Below are 23,467 nucleotides of genomic sequence, written 5' to 3'. Positions count from 1 at the left end.
AGACGCGTCGAGTTCGAGAAGCACGGAACGGTAGCATGTCAGGAACATTGCCACGAATATTATTATACCTAGGTAATTATAATATGATTTCACGGTTAGCAGAGATATTTTTCAAATTAATTTCATACAACCACATTGTCTAAATCCGAATTTCATATTTTAGTTTTGAAAACAAAATATGTTCTAACCTTTTTTCAAAACTATATTCTATATGGATAAATTATTTGTTCACACATGTTTATTTGCTTAGAAAAGGCAACTATGACTATAACTATTTATCAATTTATTCCCTCTAGTTATTTTTCAATATGCAACAATGAACTTGTAAGCAATTGAATCTATAAAAATAAAACTATTAATTTTATTAAATTATTATTTATATCCTGGTATTCCGATTTCCGAAATTACCTGCAAAACAATACGAATACCGGATATGTAACGAACTTGTGTTATTTTCAAAACTCGCGGTTAAAAATAATATAGATTTGTGAAATTCGTTAAGCGAAACAGTATTTACGATCGATTGGTTATCAATTTATCATCTTGCATACTATACAGTGTATGGTAGTAGCAAACCTTTATGAAATACATTTTGAGAAAATAATGAAATCAGCATGAAATCACCATTGGACCGCCCGCCTGGCGACGGACTTTGACACTGTACCGTATTATTATAATGTTATCGTCATGTATGCTATTATGGTATTATTATTTTGGCCTCAAAATGTTATAGTTGCCGCTTGCCGACGAAATTTCCACATTTGCGTTATTTCCTCTGTATGTATATTTTTAATTATGCCGTTTATTTTCTCGACCGGAAACGTTGTGTCGAAACTAGAATAATTATCACGCACACACAACTGCGCATAAATATATGTATGTAGGTATGAGTCCTGTCGGACCGGCGCATGAGAACTATAATATTATAATATGCGCTTATAACATCACAAAAGAAATCCCAGTCACAATTATTATTTATCATTATTTTATCATTTTATTACCACTCGCACACGCGATACGTGGACATTATAAACTATACGCTATAGTGCTGTACTATGTATAATAATAATAATAATAATATAAAGGTAACGTATGACAACAGACGAGATATATCTCTGAAATGGACGAATCGATAATAATATGTGCGGGGCGACGCGACGTGTAAAAAAAGAGAACGAAAATAAATAAATGAAAATAATGCGCATATATTTTGCCCGGATCCGCCGTCAGTTAAAACACAATAAATTATACGCGACGAACGGCGCGTGTAAATTATTATACGGGGTGAGCGGGGTAGTAAACCTCTATATCATCAAATTATTTTATTATTGTTATACCGGCTGATTGAGGCGGCGGCGAGTAACGGTTTTCGTCGGATCGCATTGCACCGGTCGTCTGGTACGCGAACGCGTGCATATAATAATATAATATAATAATATATTTTATAATACCTGCGGCGGTGGCGCGTGGTCAAGGTGGAGACGACACCTGCGCTTTAGAAAATAAAAAAATTTCCTTCTCTCATTCTCTACCGTCGAACGGTAGGTATGATGTGTACATAATATATATATATATATATATCCTCCGAAGACCCGTCAAAGACGACGGCCACCACCTGCCCCTCCGGGTTGGCTTTCACCTGCCCCTCGATCGTCTTAGCATAAGAAACGCCGTGACGACGACGGGACAGTAGTCGGAGACTTATAATAATATTATAATGTGCATACTAAAGAATTAAATTGTCTCAAGCGTAATGACGACTCAAAACTTACGCGATATATTTTTTTTTTTTATTATAATATTATATTAATTAGGAATCAAATATCGAACTGTCGACAGGTATTGATTGGCTGTTCGTCAATATCGCTTTGCACAAATAAGTCAATTTTTTTTAATAATACGTTTTAATAATATTTTAATAAACACGATGACGACGACTACCTGTAATTATATTACCGTGCGTGTATAGGTACTCCAGAACGAAAAGGTATATATATATATCCGGGCGTTACTATGGTGATTGTAAATTGAAAGCACGCAACTGCCGCTCAAACCCTGAAAGGGAATGATTGTTGGTAATCTCAATTGACAAGGGCGAGTTGCAAGAGAACGCTATTAAACCCGTTTGGAAAACAAAATTATTATTTATCAAAAACGCAAAATTGTTCAACTCTATACTATACAGTATACGGTGGTTTCGGAGAGCACGCGTCATATTCTCTCTCATATAATAATATTGTTTACGTTTCGTTTTTTTTTCATTATAGAACATCGCCATTGTCGCGTCTTGTTTGGTTTATCAACGACAAATTGTCCCGAAAACCGTATAAAAAATTTCGTTTTCCGCGAACACAAAACATCGTCGTTGATCATCATAGTTTACACTTGTGTGTCCGACGACTGCGCGTGGTAGTTTATCACGGCCACAATCGGTGTCACGAGATGATGATGATAATAATAATAATGATGATGATATCCAATAATAATATATATTTATGTGTGTATATTGTTTTTCTTCCGTTTTAGTGTTATATAAACAAACACGATGCTACGATAAAATCGATTAATATAGGTACGAATATTTTATACGATGATTTGCCAAAACCGCGGTAATAATAAAATATAATATTATAATATATTACAAACTGCGGCAGTTACAATGTTATTTTTCATCGTCAACCGTTCAGGAATTTCGTACCATCAGTTTAATAATTTCGTGATGTAAAAAAAAAAATGTAATGGCAGTAATAAACCATTAAAAGCTGTATATATATATATATATATGTATACATGAACTACACAATGAACTTGTTTAACTCGAACCTGTGTGTGTAGGAAGTACTCGTCAATTGATATAAACATCATTGTATTCCGAAAGATAAAAACGCATTCATCGCTATCAGATTGAATAGTCAAAAGTAAAATGTGTTCCCTTATATAGGATCACGATACTATCCAGCGCATAGCTTGTATTATGCGTGTAAATACAGTATGTTTGATACGGAACGACTAAATCATTCTGCGAGAAAAATATTAACTCTTACCTCTTGTATGTACACAAAACTGAAACTACAAGGTAGATAGTACTGTAGTAAATGTATATTGTTTTTTAAACCAGTATCATTTTGACCACCAAAAACAAAATTCGAACAAGCGGTTTTTGAATTATTTGACTCTGTGTAGGTACTCAGAATAATTAATATATATATTATATATATTATATTGGATTTAGAAGATATGGGGGCTATGAATCGATATAAATATTGTATATCTATGTATCTACTCGTTCGAATTTTAAACTAAGTATCTACATAAACATTCCCAAAAAGAATTATTACATATTAGATTTGTATAGTGAAAAATGTCATTGGAGTCGATTCGAAAAAAACGTCGTCCCCCTAATTTATTGGAAATAATAGCAGTTATATTATGTTTACAATATACCCAAACACTGCAGCGGCTAGTTCGCAGGATGTAGAGTATAGGTATATATATATATAATGCATAATAAGTAGGTATATAGTGTACTCTGGCGCTGTTTCCGGGACAATATCCGGTCAATACGGTGGCTTTTGTCAACGGGGACGTCACCGCGCGTGATCCCCCCACGGGAACGAAATACAAGAAAAACCATTTCTCACGGTGAAAGTGGTGTTCCGCGCTCACACACACACACACAATGACGTATTACTATATATATGTGTATATAGTATTATAGTAATTCTTCTTCGAGTGTGTTCCGACAGTCGTCGGTTTGTCGTGGGCGAGCCCGGCTTCGGTACAAACTATGCGAGTATTATATTGTGTTCTGTGGCATAATGTAATGTGTACGTGTGAGTGTGTGTGTGTTGTGTGTGCAGTGCATCACGGAACGGTCGAAATAAAAATGAGAGAAAAATAAAAACCCATATAATACCTATACGCAGTATTATGCTTAAGAGATAAACAGTGAAACGACTACGATGACGAGTGTAGAGCTGCTACAATACGACTGCGACTGTATAATATTATATTATGCACCTATACGATCGTTTATACGCGTGCCCCTCCCCCGTCAAAAAATAAGTCTTTGTCTCCGAGACGCATCGTCGAGGAAGTCGTGCCCGTTGACTGCGCTCGGAGGCCACGCACCGCGCACGGTAGGTAATACATATAGCTGGTTGATGGTATATAGAGGTACCTCCGATATAGCTATACTTCACATACACGGTTGCGCGCGATTCTCGGTGAAATTATGTTATTATTGTTGTTGTTGTTGTTGCCGTTGCCGGTCGGTTAACCGACTACGTTCGCCGTCGCGGTCTTCTCCTCCTTATCCCATATCTTCCCCACCATAGTCGTACTTGCACGACTGTAAACATTCCACGGCTGTGCTTATATATATATATATATATATATATATATATATATATATATATATATATATATATATTGTATAAAGTGTTGTAAGTACATACAAAACACGGGCTTATCCAATTTGTCTTATAATACACCCGGCAGGTATCATTAAAGTCGTCCGTGGAGTTATCGGTATAGCCACTGCGGGAAAACCGCCGTCCACTCGTACCCTCCCGCCGCTCTTATCCCTCGTCCACGAATCTTTTGCGATTAAAGGCGTGGATCGGGCGGTGAAAAAATAAAGGAAAAAATACACGGCGTTTGTAATAGAGCAAAATTGTAGCTGAACAACAGGCCGACGATGGACGGCCGTGCAACGTTTAATTGGACCAAATTGCTATATCGGCTTGTGCCCGCCCGTCTGTATATTATATATATAAATGTGTGCGCGCGTGTGCGTGTGCGTGACCTTTGGGCTCAATAAATAAAACACCGGGTCGGCCTGCACGTTTTGTTAACCCCTGCGCGGCCGATCGAGTTATACTGCACATTACGCGCCGCTGTTTCAAGATTTTCGTTTCGAGTTTTGTGGTATCGTGCGCATTGCCGCGTTATAATGTGTATTATAGTATTATATCGATACCACACTCGCGTCGTACGAGCCCTACTCTGAAAACCGACGGGTCTTCACGCCGAGGCGGTTGCGGTCGGTGCGTAAAACCTCGACGACGGTGTCGTGTGCAGCAGTCGGTGTGGATTATATTATATATAATACGTATACAGCAGAGTACGACATAATAATAAATCATTATATCGACGGCGCGTCGGAGCTGTGCACGCAGCGACGAAGAATAATAAACGGTGTATCGCGGATAAACCGGACCGGATCACACGGGAAGGTGCCTGGGAAAAACTTCCGATGGGAATATTCTCGACGTTTAAGTGGTATATCGACGAGAACGCGAGCACCGTGCGAAAAACGGCCTATGAGGTGCCCGACGGCGAACTCAAAACCGTTTGCTGGTCAGTTTTCGCATTCCACCGCAAATATAATTGTTTACTCGAGAAGTCGAGAATCGTAGCACCACTATTTCTGAACATATACGCCGATCGGTCGCAGTGAATACTTAAACACGCCGCCCCTGCAACCGTCGAGAATTTAGTCGGTACGTGTAGTCCGTGTGTCAATACCGGTGGTGCACGACATAACATCATTATGATGTAGGTACGTCGTACGCGTACTTCTTTAAATTTATAAGATTGCGAATCCGCCGCAGCGATGCGATTAAAATTTAATTACCATGGTGCGTAAGACGTGTGTACAACAACCGATGCGGCAGCAGTCGCGCACTAAGTGACGTGTACCGGTCGGACGTTTATTATACCGATTTATATTGTTATGTATATGACCTCGGTCAACGGCCTAACGACGATTACCCGTGTTCCGGAACACTAATGAAAATTTAATAGATTACATACGACTGCATCAGCAGCGACAGCGATTAAGACGGAATACGAGAAAGGAAAAAAAACATCATCACTGCGCCGCCGACGCGAGATTTTTCGTGTACGACGCCGTTTTTAGGACTTCGGCGAACGGTCTACGGGTCGCCGTATTATAATAATAATAATATAACATTATTATTATTATTATTATTATTATATAGGTGGGTACGTGCCGAATCATCTTTTCGTGTTTTTGCAGCCGCGCGATGCTGCACACGCGCCTATACGGTCTGTCGGAATCGATATATAATAACAACCGACAGATAAAGCGTCGTCGTCGTCGTCGGCGGCGGCGGTGCAGGCGGCGTACGGTCGCCCTCGGGGCCATAAATCAATAGGGCCTATATATAATAATATATAACATGTATGTGTGTGTGTGTGTGTGTGTGTACCGCTTTGACCACATGTCAGGTATGTATTATTATATCGGTCGTATACGGTTTCGGATTGCTTCGGTGCAGAAACGGTAGTGGTATAGAACGAGCCGGAGAAGATATCGTGTAAATGTGTGTGCGTGTGCGCGTGTATGATATATGTATTATATACGTGAAAAAAAAATGTATTTAGTAGTCTGGCACGCGCCTTCAAAGACCAGGTGCTCCGGAGGTCTTTCCTATATGCTCACACATGTCGTCTACCAGCTGGTACGACGACGACGCCGCCACCGACCATCGTCGCCACTGCCGATCGTATGATATATACGCCTATATAATAGCCGCATGGGCACACACAACGGCTCTTTCAGCGTTTTGTTTCGTACGTACGCCGACAATATCAGTATAATATCTATTTATTCGTATTATTATATTATTTTGGTTTCACTGCAACGCATCTCGCTATTCAAGGTCAATGGAAAAAAATTATAACTACCGCCGTGGGAACCACACAGACGACGAAGACGACGATGACGAGCCGCTGACCTCTTTTTCGAGTTTTTCCGTTGTACAAACGAACCCATATAATATACAGTGCCACGCTACGTTCGTTTCAACTAATACACAAAAACTATATTAGATAAATTAAAAGTACACGCGCCGTCTAATCTTCGAAACGTCACGAATAATGTATAATATTACATACCGTACACGTGGTGTTTTCACATCGAGTGGAGTGTGTCAATACAATTTAGAACCATTAACTCGATAATGGGAATCACGTATTAAACTATAATATAACGACCTAATGACAGATCGGCCAAAGCGTTAGTTTAAATTGCGCGAGAAAATAAAAATGCTAAAAAGGCCTGACATTAAAAGGCATGGAGAGAAATCGAGAGTTTTTCAAATATATATATATAATATATAATTACTACGAATTATGAGGTATCCACCTATATTAATATTGTATAGATAAAAACAATACAAACCGCCGTCACTGTACTATTTTATACTATCGTATCGATCATGACATATAGGTAGTAATATGAATAATGCATTATGTACAATATTGTGTAACGAAAAAAACTGACGTTCAAACATGATTGACGTGCGACGACCAAAATATCTCGTGCGGTTCACTGCGAGATATACGACACACTGCAGATCTCTGCGAGCGTTCCATTTATATATATTCAAGTGCGTTATATATTTCGACGATTTACCCGCATAGCATCGTTAGGGGCGCTTGATTTTTGGGGTTGTACGTGAGTAAGAACATAAATGTAAATCATAATATATAATATATAATATATGAGTGTATATATATATATATAATATACAGTTGTGCGATTGTGCGAAAGTACGGATAAACTATATAATATGTATATTATATTTATGTATATACAGTGTATACGATACAGTTTACGATATTTTATTATTATTATTTTGATATACGGCCGGAGAGGCGTTCGCCTTTTCGGCTAGCCCTCGCGGCGGCGGCGGCGTAGGAATAAATTTCAATATTTATTTTTCGTAATTGGCCGCAGCGCGCCCGTAACCGCACACGCACAGAACACCGCCGCCTGCCGCTGTTAAATTTCGTCGTACATAGTACACGGTCCAAGTACAGTCGTAGCGCAGTGAAGGCGCGGCGGCGGTGGATCGATAAACGGCGCGCGCGTTTTACCCACAGACAGTAGCTTTTCGAAATGCTTGCGCCAAATCAGCTTTCCGAAAAAACCGAATCACGGTTGTAAAAAAAAATTCACACGATGTACATTTGTCGTACGCCGCAAGAGTCTATTATCCGCTTTCCATTCACCCGCGTTTGTGCGCACGCAACATCGTGGTTTTAAATAATTATATCTGAACATATAAATCCAAGTCTGTAATTGTAATGCAATAGCCAATATAGGATACCTCTGGGCTCTAGTTATACTCAAACATTCCTACCATCGGGGAAGTTCGCCGAGTTAACTCGCTACCGACGGCTGGCTGTAATATATTATGTCATTTCAAATTATCGACACGCTTCATAAACCCCTTAAATTCTCACATCCTGTTGACCCTCCTACATATGAGGATAAAATGAAAATGGCTGAGAGACGTTTTACGTTTAATTCTTTCACAGTGACCGATCTCGGAGGCGCAGCAGTATAATTCGTCAACGATGACCTCTTCGCTGAATGAAAAAAAGTATACCGTTTACATAATATAATATAAAAAACACGCTTGTAAAGTTGTAAATTATCGGGTAGTTGTTATAACCTTTGTAGATAGGAGGCATACCCAATATAATAGGTAGGTACCTCCTATTCGACCTATATACTATTTTACACCACTCGTCTCTGAGTAGGAAGAATGTAAATTTATTAACAGTGATAGGCTGTGCGATTAAACTTATACATTAATAATGTTATATTATATTATATATATATGTGTTACGTAAAAAAAAAATGCGAACAATAGATGGCGCATAGTGTTCTGAACCCATTTCTACAATGCGCGTGAAATCTTTAACACTACTCTGTTTTCTTAGTGTTTTATTTTTTGCGAAATACATTATTTTCTTTTACGTACCGAATAAGAACTTAAATTATTCGTAAGTAATCTCGTTTTGCATTGCTCTTGTTGAGAGTTTTTTTTTTCAAATGATACGCGATGCGCTGCAGGTACTTACGTTTTATCATTTTCTAATGTACCTATCGCGTATTTAGATGAAAAATAATATACCTCTTAAAATATTATACAACGCGCGCGCGTTGTTCTCGTGAGAGGTCGACGACAGTATACGGTATTAGCACACCGACTCGGGGGAATATTAATATATTATATATATAATTGTTATTATAATATGCATTTAGCACTTTCACTGCGCTGTCGGAGTCGGATTTTTATCATTGGTTTGGAAAAGAATCAGTGAATAAAAAAACAAACACAAAAATCAGAAAACTAAGTGTTTTGAACAGCTGTCAATCTGCTAAAGTGGTAATGTTAATAATTATTTTTGTTGATCGATATTATGAAGTACCTATGCATCAATATAAACAAGGAACGAGGGTTACATTTACATAATATATGCAATATATGTATATCGAACGCGAGTCTGTTGTAGAGAATCGTTATTAATTTTACACCGTATTCTGTTGTTATACTTATACCAACGTCAATATACACTTATGATGACTTAGTGACTTCATTTTATCACCCGTATATATTGTATATGCGATGGGTAAGTTCCAATATTATTATAATATGCCAACAATTCTCGGGCGTGTCGAGGTTTAAATTTTATAAAATAATTATATTATAATATTGTTTATAGCGTCAATTGCATACTTTAACGTTACAACATTAAACTCGTCACTCTAATAGCCGTAGTCAGTCGTCATATATTATTAACGATGATAGTAATAAATTAATAATGTCATTCTAATCCTTCATTCGAGACTCGGGGAAATTCGTAATCTCCAATGCGCAGCGTTCATGTACAATAATATTATTATATTATACCTAGGTATTTTATTATTTTAAAGGTATTCCCGTCGAACGTATCAACGTCGTCGTTGTAATCATCGCGCCTCAGTCGACTTCTACATAATATCGTATAATACAGTATATTATTATTACTATTATATCGACTGATAATATAATTACTCATTGTCCCATACACATATTATATTATACTATTCCATCTAGACCACCGACATAATAGTATATACATAACATTGTTTGATATAGATATATATGTACGCATAGTAGATATAACTGTGTGTTGACTTTACTGTTTGTCAAGAGGAGCTGATGTATAACGTAATATGTACGCGTGTATGTATATATATATTATACACAGAGCCTAGGAAGAAAGAACTGACACACGAGAAAATATAATACGTCTTATGATATGCCGCGCAATAGAGTATTATATTATATATGTTGTAGGCGAACGCATCATCTCATATACAGTGTGATTCTTTTTACGTAAGACACCCAATATGTTGAAAACTTATAAGGTTTTTGAAAATACTTCTTTTTTGTATATAATAATATTAAGTAATTACAAAATTTATTTTTATTAAATATATATACATATTTAATATTATATTTTTATCGTTATAATTTTTAAATTTAAAATAACATTTTGAGCGAATATAACTCTACAAAATGTCTGTGTATTACCAACTCCAATTATCTAAACTTTAAATTTAAACTATACACTCGTTTAAAAATTATATTGTTTGTATCAAAAACACAAAAAAATGTTTTTTTAAAATAAAAAATAATTTACTTTTTTGAACAAAAAAGTAAACAACTTTAAAGATGATAGGTTATCAATATGTAAAAACAATTTTTTTCAAAAATATTTATAGTTTTTGATATAATTAGGTAGTGTCTTCTTTTAAAAAATCATCCTGTACATATACATATATACACATAATATCGTACACCGCGACCAGCATCTGCGCGGTGGGTTAATTTTGAACGATGACGATCCGTCGTAAACGCTTTTAATCAACCGTATCTCGTGAAATTCAAACAACGTCGCGTAATGGTTGTTTTGCATTACGCCACGCATTGCCCCACTTGGATTCTTTCGAGAGTTCCTAAAGAATAATAATATAATATTATGGTTGTAACAACGGCACTCGGAAGACTATACGAATTTATTGTTATTATTATTTCACGTGCTGCCGTTAAAAAAACATTTAAAATTAAAATCGATTTGATCGTCAAACTCCCCAAACAGTATACGACGCCGCTGCGGAAAACGTAATGAAAATTATTATTATTCACAGGACACAGACCTCGGCGGCTGCGTCCCGATTCCCGATACATAATATTCATGGCAACGATATTGGCATGTTTATACGTGTTTGGTTTCTGTATGTACGTCGAAATGTGAGTTCTTAATGTCTCACGAAATGATCCCGAGTCGTTCAAATATACTCTGAAGTATGTATAATGGTCAATTTCCAACGGAATATTCACAATCAAAATGTATAGACGACTATAACGATGATGATGATGATAATAATAATAATAATAATAACAATATTGCGAGTATGCACCGCGCCCCATGCATTGATGGGCTCGACGCGACGACAAATATAATTTTCCCATCTGAAAATATAATTTCGCACGTGCACTTAATATCACCGTCGCCACTGACGTCTGAAATTATTCCCGATTACATTGGTTGGGTACACACAGACGGATGCTGTAGCTATGTTGCCTTTTCGAGGGTGCCGTACTATTACATATATATAATGCTATTGTTGCGCGATCGATTCGCAGCCATTTACGACGATATTCGAAATTGAGCTCTGAACAACGAACCTAGGATTTCGTTGGACTTGGTGTTGGCTGTGGGACACGTCCGTCGCACCGCGCGTACACACCGTGTACCACGTCGTATAATATTATTATTATAATGTAAGTGCAGTTACAACTCACGTACCTATATATATATATATATGTGTGTGTGTGTGTATACAGTATATACTTATACATTGTTAAATCCGCCGAATTCCATCCTTTTAGTGTCGGAGTCGGCGAAATGTCTTCGTCGCGAGCAAAAAACATACAAATAGAACGCGTATGTGTAATACATAAAACGAGTCTTCGGGCGGCGGTGTGTAGCGAAGAGGAGAGAAAAAAAAAGTTTCTCGATACGTGGTATAAATGCGCAAACGGATACCGGATTATGCGTTCGCTATATATGTGATACGAGCGTGTGAGTGTGTGTGCACCGTGTTATTATCCGTTTCGGTACGGCGGGTCCGAAAACGCGAACACACGAGTATCCGTTTACCTGTATTGCGTTATAATCGCAAGACTGTGTCTTCCCGACAACGGCAAAGACGTTAAGTCTCATCCTCGCGTGCCCTTTTCCTTTATACATTTATATATATACATATTATTTCACACTTATATTTATTCACGTCGCAGACGGATTCATGTTTTTCGACACGGTAAACTCGCTCGCGCACATACACGCGCATACGTATACGCAGGACTTACGCGTTTGTATTTTCGAGCACAAAGTATTGATCGGTCTAGATATAGTAAAAATACCCCGGAAGTCCCTTTTGGGATTTTGGACGTAGGGCATTCGAGAGTCTAAACATAGGTACCGCTCTTTCTATCACATATTATACATTTGATATCATCATAATATGTGTGAAACGGAATATAATATATATTGTTATATAATATATCTAATGTTATATATATATATATATTGAATGCCATCCTGTCGGTCGATGCGCTGAGGCGCCCTGGGAATCGGTCGTGCAAAATATCAAAACCGTTTAAGTGATATTAATGGACCGCGTGGGCAAACTGAATAAATAATAGTAATAAAAAAAAATATATATAGAAAAAAATAAACGCAGCTCGCTACCAGCCACGGTATATTTGACCGATTGCAACGGCGACGTTTGTAGTGCAGGGAACATATTATATTATTTTAAGTGTACCGATTCGCGTGAATATCACAATAATGGCTGTGCGTATGCATATACGTTTGGTTATACTCCTGCCTAATCGTTGGTTTGCAGAGGACAAAAGTAAAAGTCAAAGCATTTTCATTATTGATTTGATTCCTTAAAAAATTTTTTCTAAAAACGGGAAATAAAAATATTTTAATCATATTCTATAGATATTCTTGTTTCCATTGTAACTATTAACGTATAATATCTAAAGATCTTTAAATCTTAAAATTGTAACAACTCGTTTTAAAATAATAAAAACAAGCCTCAATCAGAAATTGGTACAAAGTTTCATCGAGGGATATTAGTATTACTATTATTATTATTATTATTATTTCCAATTTTAAGTAACAAAGAGAATATTTTAATAATTTTTGTCTTTTCTTATCTTACGTATGACCGTTTTAGTACATAATTATAACCACTAAACCATACCATATATTTTATGACGTGATAATGTGATAAAACGTTTAATATTTCATATCCTAGTGAATTTCCTGCTCAAAAATCAATTCTTTTTAAAAGTGTTTACGTCCAAATTGTATTTTTTTCAAATTTGAATGCATCTATCTAAAAAATGCACCACTTAAAGTATTATTTCTCAATAGAATACATAAACATGGACAAAGAAAACAAAAATAAAAGCAAACATGCGATGGTGTTTGTCGTAGGAAAATCGCATTAAAATAAAATAACAATATAATAATAATCAAAAATCAAAAAAAATAAAATCTATACTATCGTAGGTGTATAGATGACCGAGAGCTTTGGGGCTTAGATGATAGTAATATACATGTGCACGCCCAAACGTTGAATAATAATATGCCCACACGTCGTGCAGAGGTGTACACTCGTCAGTGGCATCACTCCGGTCACGTTTTGTTTATAGACGCCAGTGCTGTTCCTTTTATTTACCATATTATATTCTATACACTATACTGTTATTGTGGAATTATGTATAGAAGACCTAAATGGTGTATTAGTTAAAATATAAATAAAACGATTATGAATTTTCATGCGATATAAACTATATACACTGCAGTGCCACTGAGCGTTTATAAAACACTGCAAACACTATATTTACATAAAAAGATTAATGTTTATTCGATGAAATATAATTATTGTACACACAGTTTTTTTAGATTGAACGTAAAACTCAACGCGTGTGCTTTTGGTTATATCCATTATTTTTCACGCCTAGAAAATAATATGCGCATAAATATTATAGTGTTGTGTATAGATACATAAATATTACACGTAATATTATTAAATAAATTTATAAAATATTGTTGGCGTTCAAATCAGTCATCGTCCCAAATTCAGAGTTTTAAACAATTTATATATCTATTATGGATGCATTGTTTTTGTTGGCCAAGTTGTTCTTAGTAATTATAATTTATAAATGATGTATTGTTTTAAAACTCATAATAATTTAATAATAAATGTATATAATAATTTTCCTTATAATGCAATGTGCTTAATTTAGTTTCGAAAAATTCATATTATATAAATTGGGATTTTTTTTAATCGTATCACGTGAATAAAAAATATACAAATTTTAAAGTTAAGTTTGGATTTATTCTCAATATAGAGTTGACAAAGGTAGATTTAACGTCGTTTAGTTGGCAAAATGCTGACAAGGCACTTGCTTATATTATGTTCTGGGCCCACTTAAATTACTGCGAAATGTTTCGTTAAAAAGGTGGGGATATATTATTATGACTCACGGATAAGTTTTATACGAGGTCCCTCTCATGGTTTTGTCGACCACCTTTTAAATTTTAAATCTACCATTGGGAGTAGATTTAGAAGTATTATTTAATACAATTAATAGTACAAGTACCTATGCAACATATATTTGGTCGATTTGTAAATTATTTTAGACAATATTATGTTTGGTGTATACATATTATATTATTTGGTATGTAGAGAAATATTTAATTCAGATGTTTGAGTAATATTTGTTTAAAATTACTATGTAAAACACACAGTTATAAACACAACATTTCTCTTATTGTTTATATTAGGAAAATATAGTATTAATTAATATATTAATTGTGTGTTGTGCCATGTCATTTTAATTTTCATCTGAATATGTAGTGTTTAAGATTTATAACATTAAGTTAAAACCCCTTAAATGCTAGCAGCTCATTGTAATAACTTGATTACTTCGTATAGATATTAAAATTAATTTTCGTGTTTTTATTTTCCATTTGAAGTATGAGTGTGCTACCGTCATACGTTTTATTTTGTCCTATATATGTATAACCTTTTTAGTACGTACAACTAATATAATGACAGATTTGATTAATAACATCACAAATACAACTACGATTTTAGTAATAAATAATAATGAATTATTTTATGGTTTGTATTAAATTATAAAAATGGTAGTAAATATATTATGATACACGAAATGACATTTTACGACACCGATGAAAATCATTTCGGAGTAACGGTGTTTTGGGATGAAAATATTTTGAAAGTTATGCATGTTATAACATTTTTTTTTTTATATAAACATTAAAAATATTATGGCGCCAACAATGTAAAGTGTCGTTATGCTTAATTAAAATTAAATATCAAAAATCGATACAATACTCGTAGTGTTTCGACAAAAATAAAACAGGCGCTCTCAAAAAACGTTTGCGGAGAATATTAATTGCTATATCATTATATTATAATATAATATTTTATTATTCATCTCGTTAAACAGAGTATATTCATGAAAATCATAAAATTCATGCATACATAAATGCGAGGTATAAGCGTCAATATCAATTTACACAAATTATCGCGAATACACTGCACGCAAACGGTCACACGGAACGAGAAAAAAATATATTTTACAAGAACAGATGCCATTAAGATCCATCCGTTTTTATAGAATCTTACTGTTAGGTAGTTAATTGGACATGTATAATAGTACGAAACCGATATTTTAAATTAATGCAAATTCATTATAATGTACTCTGCTATACATTATTGTATTCGTAATCGGTTCGGATAATTTGTAAGTCAGCACACATAACGTGCATCACGTAAACCTAATATCCTATAGGTATAATAATCTATACGGCCGTACTTAGTTTAATTGAAAAAGTCAATCTACATATTATCTACGTTAGTAATAAATGATATGGATATTTTTAAAATATACGAGCCGCACTGAAACGGTAGATATACAGATGGATATCTAATTGTATAGTGTATAGAGGTAACGAAAGAAAAAAACAAATAAAAAAATGCATTTTTTGCAAGCTTTTAATGTTATTACCGCGGTATTGATCGACTTGATACCTTATACATACAGGTAATATAATTTATACGATTTATAGTATTTCAACATGTGATACATATATATATATATATGGTTTACATATTATGTATATCATAACTTAGTATATGAAATGTGCTTAATGTTATTATGTTGCTTTTAGGAACAACGGCTGTTGTTTAGTGCGATCGCGATGCACCGGAAATACAAGATTTGTATAATAATAAAATATGTTATTGGACATAAGTCGACGGTAGCGGTGGCTGAGCGGCTGCACAGGAACTTCGCGATGTGAACACGTTGCCTATCATCGTCACCATCATAATAATCATCATCGTCATCAACGTACGACGTCGTTCAATTGGCGTTTCGGCTCGTGCTTAAACTGGTTTTCAGAGCTTGACCAGATACGGTCGGTCGGCGGTACATACAATATAGGCGTACATATAAAATTGTGTATAAGTATATTATGTGCAGCGTCTGTACATATCGCGTGCGCATAATGTATATATATATATGTAGGTACCGTTATAATGACATTTATTAATTTTTTATTCGTATGCGTATTTATTTTTATCGGAAATAATATGATGACGTGTTTGTAATTACATAAAATTTGATGTCGTCGTCGTCCCCATCGATGAATTAACTGCTATAGGTACTATATTACCGTCTCGGAGAACATGCATAATATATAAGATCGAGTTCGTCGGAATAATGCCTACGACAGCAGTGGCAGTAGCAGTGGCGTCATTGTTGGCTATAACTATCCCTCCGGACGGAAACGGCATACGGTGAACGCTAGCACGCGAGCCTCGCTTGCCATATGCCCGCCGTCGCAGCCGAGGGATTTATACGAGTCGATAACTGCACGCGCGGAAGAGTTTACGAGTTTTGTGGTGACGAACATTTTATTCGGTGGAGCTAAGTGAAATTTCGAAAAACGTACATTTTTTTCGTATAATATACACCAGCGACAGCGTCGACAGAGCGTATACTTTATAGTATAGACTATATAGTTGTGTTGCGGTCTTTATTTCTGCGTAAATATCACGTATCCACTCTCTGACAGTCGCCCAGCGTAATTAGCACCCGCTATCGAGTTCGGGGTGCGTGAAAGGGGACATTTCTCGTTTCTTTCGTACAATTTTGTTGTCAGTGACTACATGGATGGAGGGGAGGAAGTTGCTGGTGTTGTGATAAAAGCCGTGTGCACTCTTGGCCATAACGAGGGGCGAGACTCGATGTGTGTGTGTGTGTGTGCATGTATATTATAGACGTCGTCTCGAGTGGCTTGAGAACGGCAGAGCTGGTCGTTGAGAGAACGTTGAATTATGCGTCGGCTGGCGCCCGCCGACGCAGTTAAAGTTTTTATATCATAATCTTCTATATATATACATATATACTTTATAATGTATACTCGTGAGACGCGCGACACAAGAAAAAAATATTCCGGCAAACTACACAAATATTATGTGATATAACATTATTATCACACGCGATCATGTCGTTGTAACGCCGTTAAACACACGCGGCTTTATCATCAAATTGTCGTGGTGATTTCAAAGACGATCATCACTGCACGGTGTGAGTACAATATATGATATAATACGCAAACGGTGTTTTCATCGCCAGTAGTGTCAAAATCGCTCAAATGTAAAAAAAAAAAAATAATAATAATAAAAAGATCCCATTTCAAAACCAGATCACCCTACGTTGGTATATATATGTAAGACGCGGGCCGTCGGAGTACAATATAATATACAGAGTGGTGCATATATACTTACATATACAGAGCGCGTCACCCAAAACGGGCGAAACGTACCTATATATATATATATATACATAGACACACACATAAACTTCTGTCTCGCGAGGAACAACTACGGCAGCTGCTGCAGCTGACTGCCGCCGACTATATAGTAATACGTATAATGTATAAATAATAATATTCCGCGTCGTCTCCGCGCGCCGACGCGTTTAGTATTTTTTTTCTTCAGTGAAATGTTGTATGGAAGACTCCGATTTCTAAAATAGTCGGTCGCATCTGAGGGTGAGCATCAATATAATAGTATACACTATATAGTATACATAAACGCGTATTAAAATAACGACGAAGGCTGTAGCGGCACGAGATCTCCGCGGTATAGTCACACAATATTGTAATGAAGATGGGATATTATTGCGGGACCCATGTTGGTATTTCGGAATATTCCGGTTGGAAGGGTTATTACGGAAACCAGTTATGCAGTATACTACGATGACCGTGTTCCCCCTATAGCCACCAGTGCACCGACGGGATTATATTTAAGTCGAGTACAATATTTCGACTGCTCGTGCACTGGTGACGACGGGATTCTGTGAAATAATCGCATACTACTGCATAATATCATCGGTATTGTGTATAAAATTACATAATTATACACGTTGTTCTGTATTCTCCATGATATGCATGTTATATAGAGACGCACTCGAATATATCCGATAATGATAAATTTCTTGAACCCTCGGCGGACGCACTGTTTTTAAGGAGAAGATTTTTTTTTTACCCGTAGTTGTCGATCGCTTTGAGATCACGTCGTCACCGGAAACGCAATATTTTTGACGGGACGCATTATTTTTTTTGTTGTTGTTTTGGAGGGAGTCTTGTTAACGCACGCACTCGCGCGTCGAAATCCCGTCACAGACGATACGCGCTCACCCGCCACCGTCGTCGGCAACCACCCCGACGGCGATCAGCTGTTCTCACGGGGAGCAGCAGCTGCCCCTCAGGTGAACACATGTTGCCGCACTCCCCGTGTGCACGTCTTACGAAACTTCGGTGGCACACAATATTATAACATAGGTACCTACCTACCGATAATAACAATAATATTAAAACGTAATTTTTACGACCGTTTCGCTGCAGAAGAGAATATTATACTACGTCTTTCTTTACGCGTTATTCCCGTTCTCGTCATAAACTTTGTCAAGCGCTCGGTCGTTTTGTTTTACGCATCGCGTTTTGGCAACCACTGGGCGTGTGTATATTTGAACAGCGTATCTGGCGGACCGTGAACGACTGGTAATTAGCGCCGAGGTGGGATCGCGCGCGTGTTAGCTGCAGCCTGCAAGTATTGTAATGTTGTGTACACGGTAGTGCCGCCGCTGACGACGACTACAATACGACGAACGACGATGACGTTATGTGCGCGACACCCACACCTGAAATCTATATAACCTAAAAAAAAAAACATAGGCCCGACCGATAGTATTATTTGCATACGGAATCGTTTTCACCCGAAACTTAGGAGAAACGAGTGGCACACCTGCGCGAAAACTCACGCAATACAACCGTCAACGCCGCCTGAGATCGGCGAGGAATGGTGAAGTGTGTATTAAACTCGACGTGTTTAATAAACTCTATTAAATGCCTTTTGAAAACGGTTTAAATTATTATTTTGTTATCTCTTTGAAAATAAATAATAAATTTCCACGGATGGTATTCGAGAACAGCAATGTTCAAACTTAGCGGCGCAATAGTATTTTCTCAAAAATATACGACGATAATAACTTGGCCGTTGCGTCATTAGGCGTGTTCTCAGTCGTTAAGATACAGCGTATATGTGCATTAATACCAGTAAAATACCAAGAAATGCAGTTCATTGGAGATTTTAACAGCATTCGCCTGTGATTATGATGCTGACGAACCGTATGATCATACGTTGCATGACGTCAACCAAACTTTAGAGATCACGCAAGGGTTTCGTCGTTGCAGACTCGTTTTTCATCTCTAGTCGTTTAAAATCTTCGTGTCACTCTTATACATTAATACATTATATAATCTACATAAAATTAAAAAAAAACTTTGAGTAGTAAATAAATCGAGTCAAGTATGAGCACGTACGAAAACAACGATATTTTACATCCGCGATTCTCGATCGTATTGTGCGCTGTCGCCGTTTTCCGGAGTAAATGAAGATATTTCGACCGGTGCGCTGTGATAAGAACTAGTGACTATTGATATAGGGCTAGAGGTAACGGTATCAGCGGTGGTGGAGAGGAGGGTGCAGTGCACTTGGCATACATATTAAACATATATTAAGTATTATATAGGTAACATAACACGCGACATGTACAAACCACGCTGCTGCTGCAGTCGTTCATCGTGTCCTCGTTCGGAGCAATTATCACATTTGACGACGACGGCGAGCCAAGCCCTAACAAACATATTGTTTTTTTTTTTTTGTGCACTAGCGTATATTTTATGTAACGTACACATACAGTGTAGTGTGTGTGTTGGTGTGTGTGCAAGTTTTACACACAAATAACGAGCGTGTCGCTTATATACACATATAGTACATAGTGCACCTATATATATATATATATATTATAATAAAATGTTAGGCTCCCGGGTGAATGGGCGGCGGGGGGATACATGACGGGACGGCCGAGCAAAGGATTATACGACGCACATCCGTCGAAAAATACAGTATTATTATTATTATTATTATTAGAAAACGTTCTCACGGTGGACACGGGGAGACGCCCTCGGCCCGTACGTCTACCGAATCGTCGTTACGATGATAATAATATTATTATTATATAACGCTATACGGCTATATCGTCTAGGTTTAGCTATCATATCGTCGTACCTTTGATATGACTGAATAAGAGTCGCTATAATTAATCGCTTAAATCGACCCAACCGACATATATATCCTTAACACAATTTATTAAGACAACGATTAACGCGTGTGACGTGATAATATACACATTTCAGGTTTAATATCGACAAATATTTATCACTACGCGAATCGATCGGGAAAGGGTTATTTCAGACGATAATAACAGTAATAATATTATTATTATTGCAACATAGTACTATTTATAAATATTATATTGTTGTGTTTACCTCTTCCTCGCCGGGCCCGACGGAATCGATGCTGTTGCACATGCCTGTGACGACGGACTGCTGACCGTCAACCGATACGCTGCCGGGTCCTTGCTGCTGTTGGACTTGCAGCGGTGGCGTGTGACCTGTTGGCGACATGTTCATCGCTGCGGCTGCGGCTGCGGCTGCGGCGGCTGTGGCGGCGTCCAGTCTGAGCTTCTTGAGGGTCGCGGCGGCGGCCTCCGGTCCGTTGTACGCACCACCTCGGGCCCTCTTCAACCCTCCAACGGCGACGGCCTCCACGATTCAACCGGGTGGGTGTAATGCTGCGCGACGACCACTACCAGCGCCAACATGTGGTCACTACCGTGGCGCGGCACGGTTTCTGCTGCAGCAGCTGATCGGCAGTATCGTGTTTTCGGTTTCGGACGACGACGACGGTAGTTTGCAGACTCGGCGACGACGGCAGGTCACTACTGCAGGGGCGGCGAGGACGGTCGACCGTGCACAGTTGTATCGGCGGCGATATTTCGATTTGTGTCGTTTAACTATATTATTGTACTTATAATATATTATTTATAGAATGGGTATACACACACGCGACGGTCAAAGAGAAAAATAAAAACTGAGTCTCCGATTGACGACCGATCGATGTTGAAATTATTATTTTTTTTTCCTTATTAATCGGTGTAAAACGCGCGAAAATGACAATAATCGTAAAAAACAATACGGGACTCGGGACGGTGTGTGTGGTGTGTCTGTAAGGGTTTGGGTACGTGTGGTGATCGAGGTGGTGGAGGTGATGGTGATGGTGGTGGTTAAGGTGGTGTGTTCAGTGTGTAAGAGGTAAAAATGTCGCGGTGTGTGCGTGTGATCGCGGAACGTACGACTGCCGCCGTGTCGGAATTGCGTCTGACGTGAACGCCGAGGGCCGAGCTGTGGTAGCGACGGCGCGGCGGCAGCGGCGGCGACTGCGACGGCGACCGAACACGACCGGCGCCGAACCGACCGGAACAGGAAGCTTGGCGGGCGGTGGTGGCGGCCGTATACCCCTTCTTCCTCCATCGCCGCCACAGCCACCGACGACGACGATTGCATTGTTTTCCATATGGCGTGTGCGAGTAGAACAATTTAAAAAAAAAAAAAATCGCGTTCTCCGATGGTCTCTCTGACGATTACGGTGATGCTGCGCCGATGGCAGTGTTGCGCACAGCTGATGGACCGTTAAAATAATAATAACCCGTTCGTGTGTGATCGACGGTGGAAACTTACTCCCCCGCACGCCGGACAAGGTATACCCATACGAATATACGATTATAATGGGTATTATTATATTAAACATATATATATATAAGCTACAATCGTCCTTGCTCCGATCTACCGCTACGAGTTCGACCGCCTATACAAAATTTTATTTATTATTATTGTATATTTTCTATGTGAGGCGTGTTTTTTTTATGTTAGAAACGTATATAATATTAGATCGTTTATGTTCCGCTACCGACTTACGTCGTATTTCTTAAGCATATACAAAACGACGGTCACATACCAATAAAACGCGAACCATTTATAAGTAATAACAATAATAAAACTAACACGTAATAATATTACGTATGTACCTTGTACCTTTGGAGCAGATTCCATGATACTTGGACTTTGGAATTTTATTGCATTTACTTATTATCTATATGTAGTATATGGGAACCCGTTTCGGCGATCGCGATTGTAACGACGAATTGTGATGTGTAATGAACTATGACACGTTATAATGTGCGCTGCCGGCATAAATCTAAACCATACTGATAGTTGATAAATCACAAACGAATGTTATGTCGTTTTACCGAATTTATAATTCGAATATATAGTTCATGATCAGTAGTTTTCGAATGATAATACGAAATTTTTTTTTATATAAATCAACTTCCTTTTTATTCCCTTTTCGTTTGTAAAAATTGAATAAATATAAAATATAGTTATCGGTGTACCGCTTTGACTGAGATGGACGAATTAAATATAGCACATATATGTATTTTAAAATGTGCTTCAAACTATTCTCTAAACTTCCGTGATATCGATATGTCTAAGAACAATTGATTTTTTTTCAAAATTGGTTGAAAGGTTTTTTTAGTATATTTAAGCTACAAATGTAAAATAATTTATATTTATCCATAGATTATATTTTAGACTCTTTTATTTCTGTAACCAATGGTAACCATATATATAAACAAATAATATACTAGTTTCATGGTCCTAAATGAAATTTATGTGTGAGCTACTCTATGGCAATCTATAAGGGTTGAAAAATTAAGCTATAAGCACACCCTCAGTATCGAAGAAAAAAAATTGATGCCGATCGGTTCAGTAGCTTCCAAGCTCCACACAAACGACATTAATTTTATATACATCACGGATAAAATATATTTGTAACGATGAACAATATTTGTATTTCAACTTTAAAATAAAAATGATTATATATTCACCTAATACCTTATTAGTTTTAAGATAATCTCGCTGCGAATAAAATATATTCCAGGATATTAAGTGAAAAGCAATTATTTTTTTTTTTTAGGTTATTAATAACCTGCGGAATTTAAAATGATTAGTT

The 23,467-nt window shown here is 37.2% G+C and overlaps 1 protein-coding gene across 4 annotated transcripts in view; it reads right to left on the bottom strand.

The window, feature by feature from the left end:
• Nucleotides 1-21,801, bottom strand: part of LOC132918496 (protein couch potato) — a 57,884-nt gene extending 36,083 nt beyond the window's left edge. The window contains exon 1 of one of the 4 annotated variants that reach the window (XR_009660507.1): nucleotides 20,884-21,801. Coding sequence is in view for 3 of the 4 variants with exons in the window: in XM_060979749.1 (XP_060835732.1) it covers nucleotides 20,884-21,027 (144 nt within the window). In the remaining variant the exon portion in view is untranslated. The remainder of the gene's footprint in view (nucleotides 1-20,883) is intronic. The other 3 variants (XM_060979749.1, XM_060979748.1, XM_060979747.1) reach the window with 3 other exon arrangements.
• Nucleotides 21,802-23,467: the final 1,666 nt, after the last annotated feature.

Source organism: Rhopalosiphum padi, chromosome 1, assembly GCF_020882245.1.
Source record: "Rhopalosiphum padi isolate XX-2018 chromosome 1, ASM2088224v1, whole genome shotgun sequence".
Taxonomy (NCBI): domain Eukaryota; kingdom Metazoa; phylum Arthropoda; class Insecta; order Hemiptera; family Aphididae; genus Rhopalosiphum; species Rhopalosiphum padi.
The sequence above is the reverse complement of the archived record's forward strand: the minus strand, read 5'-3'. Positions and strand labels throughout refer to the sequence as shown.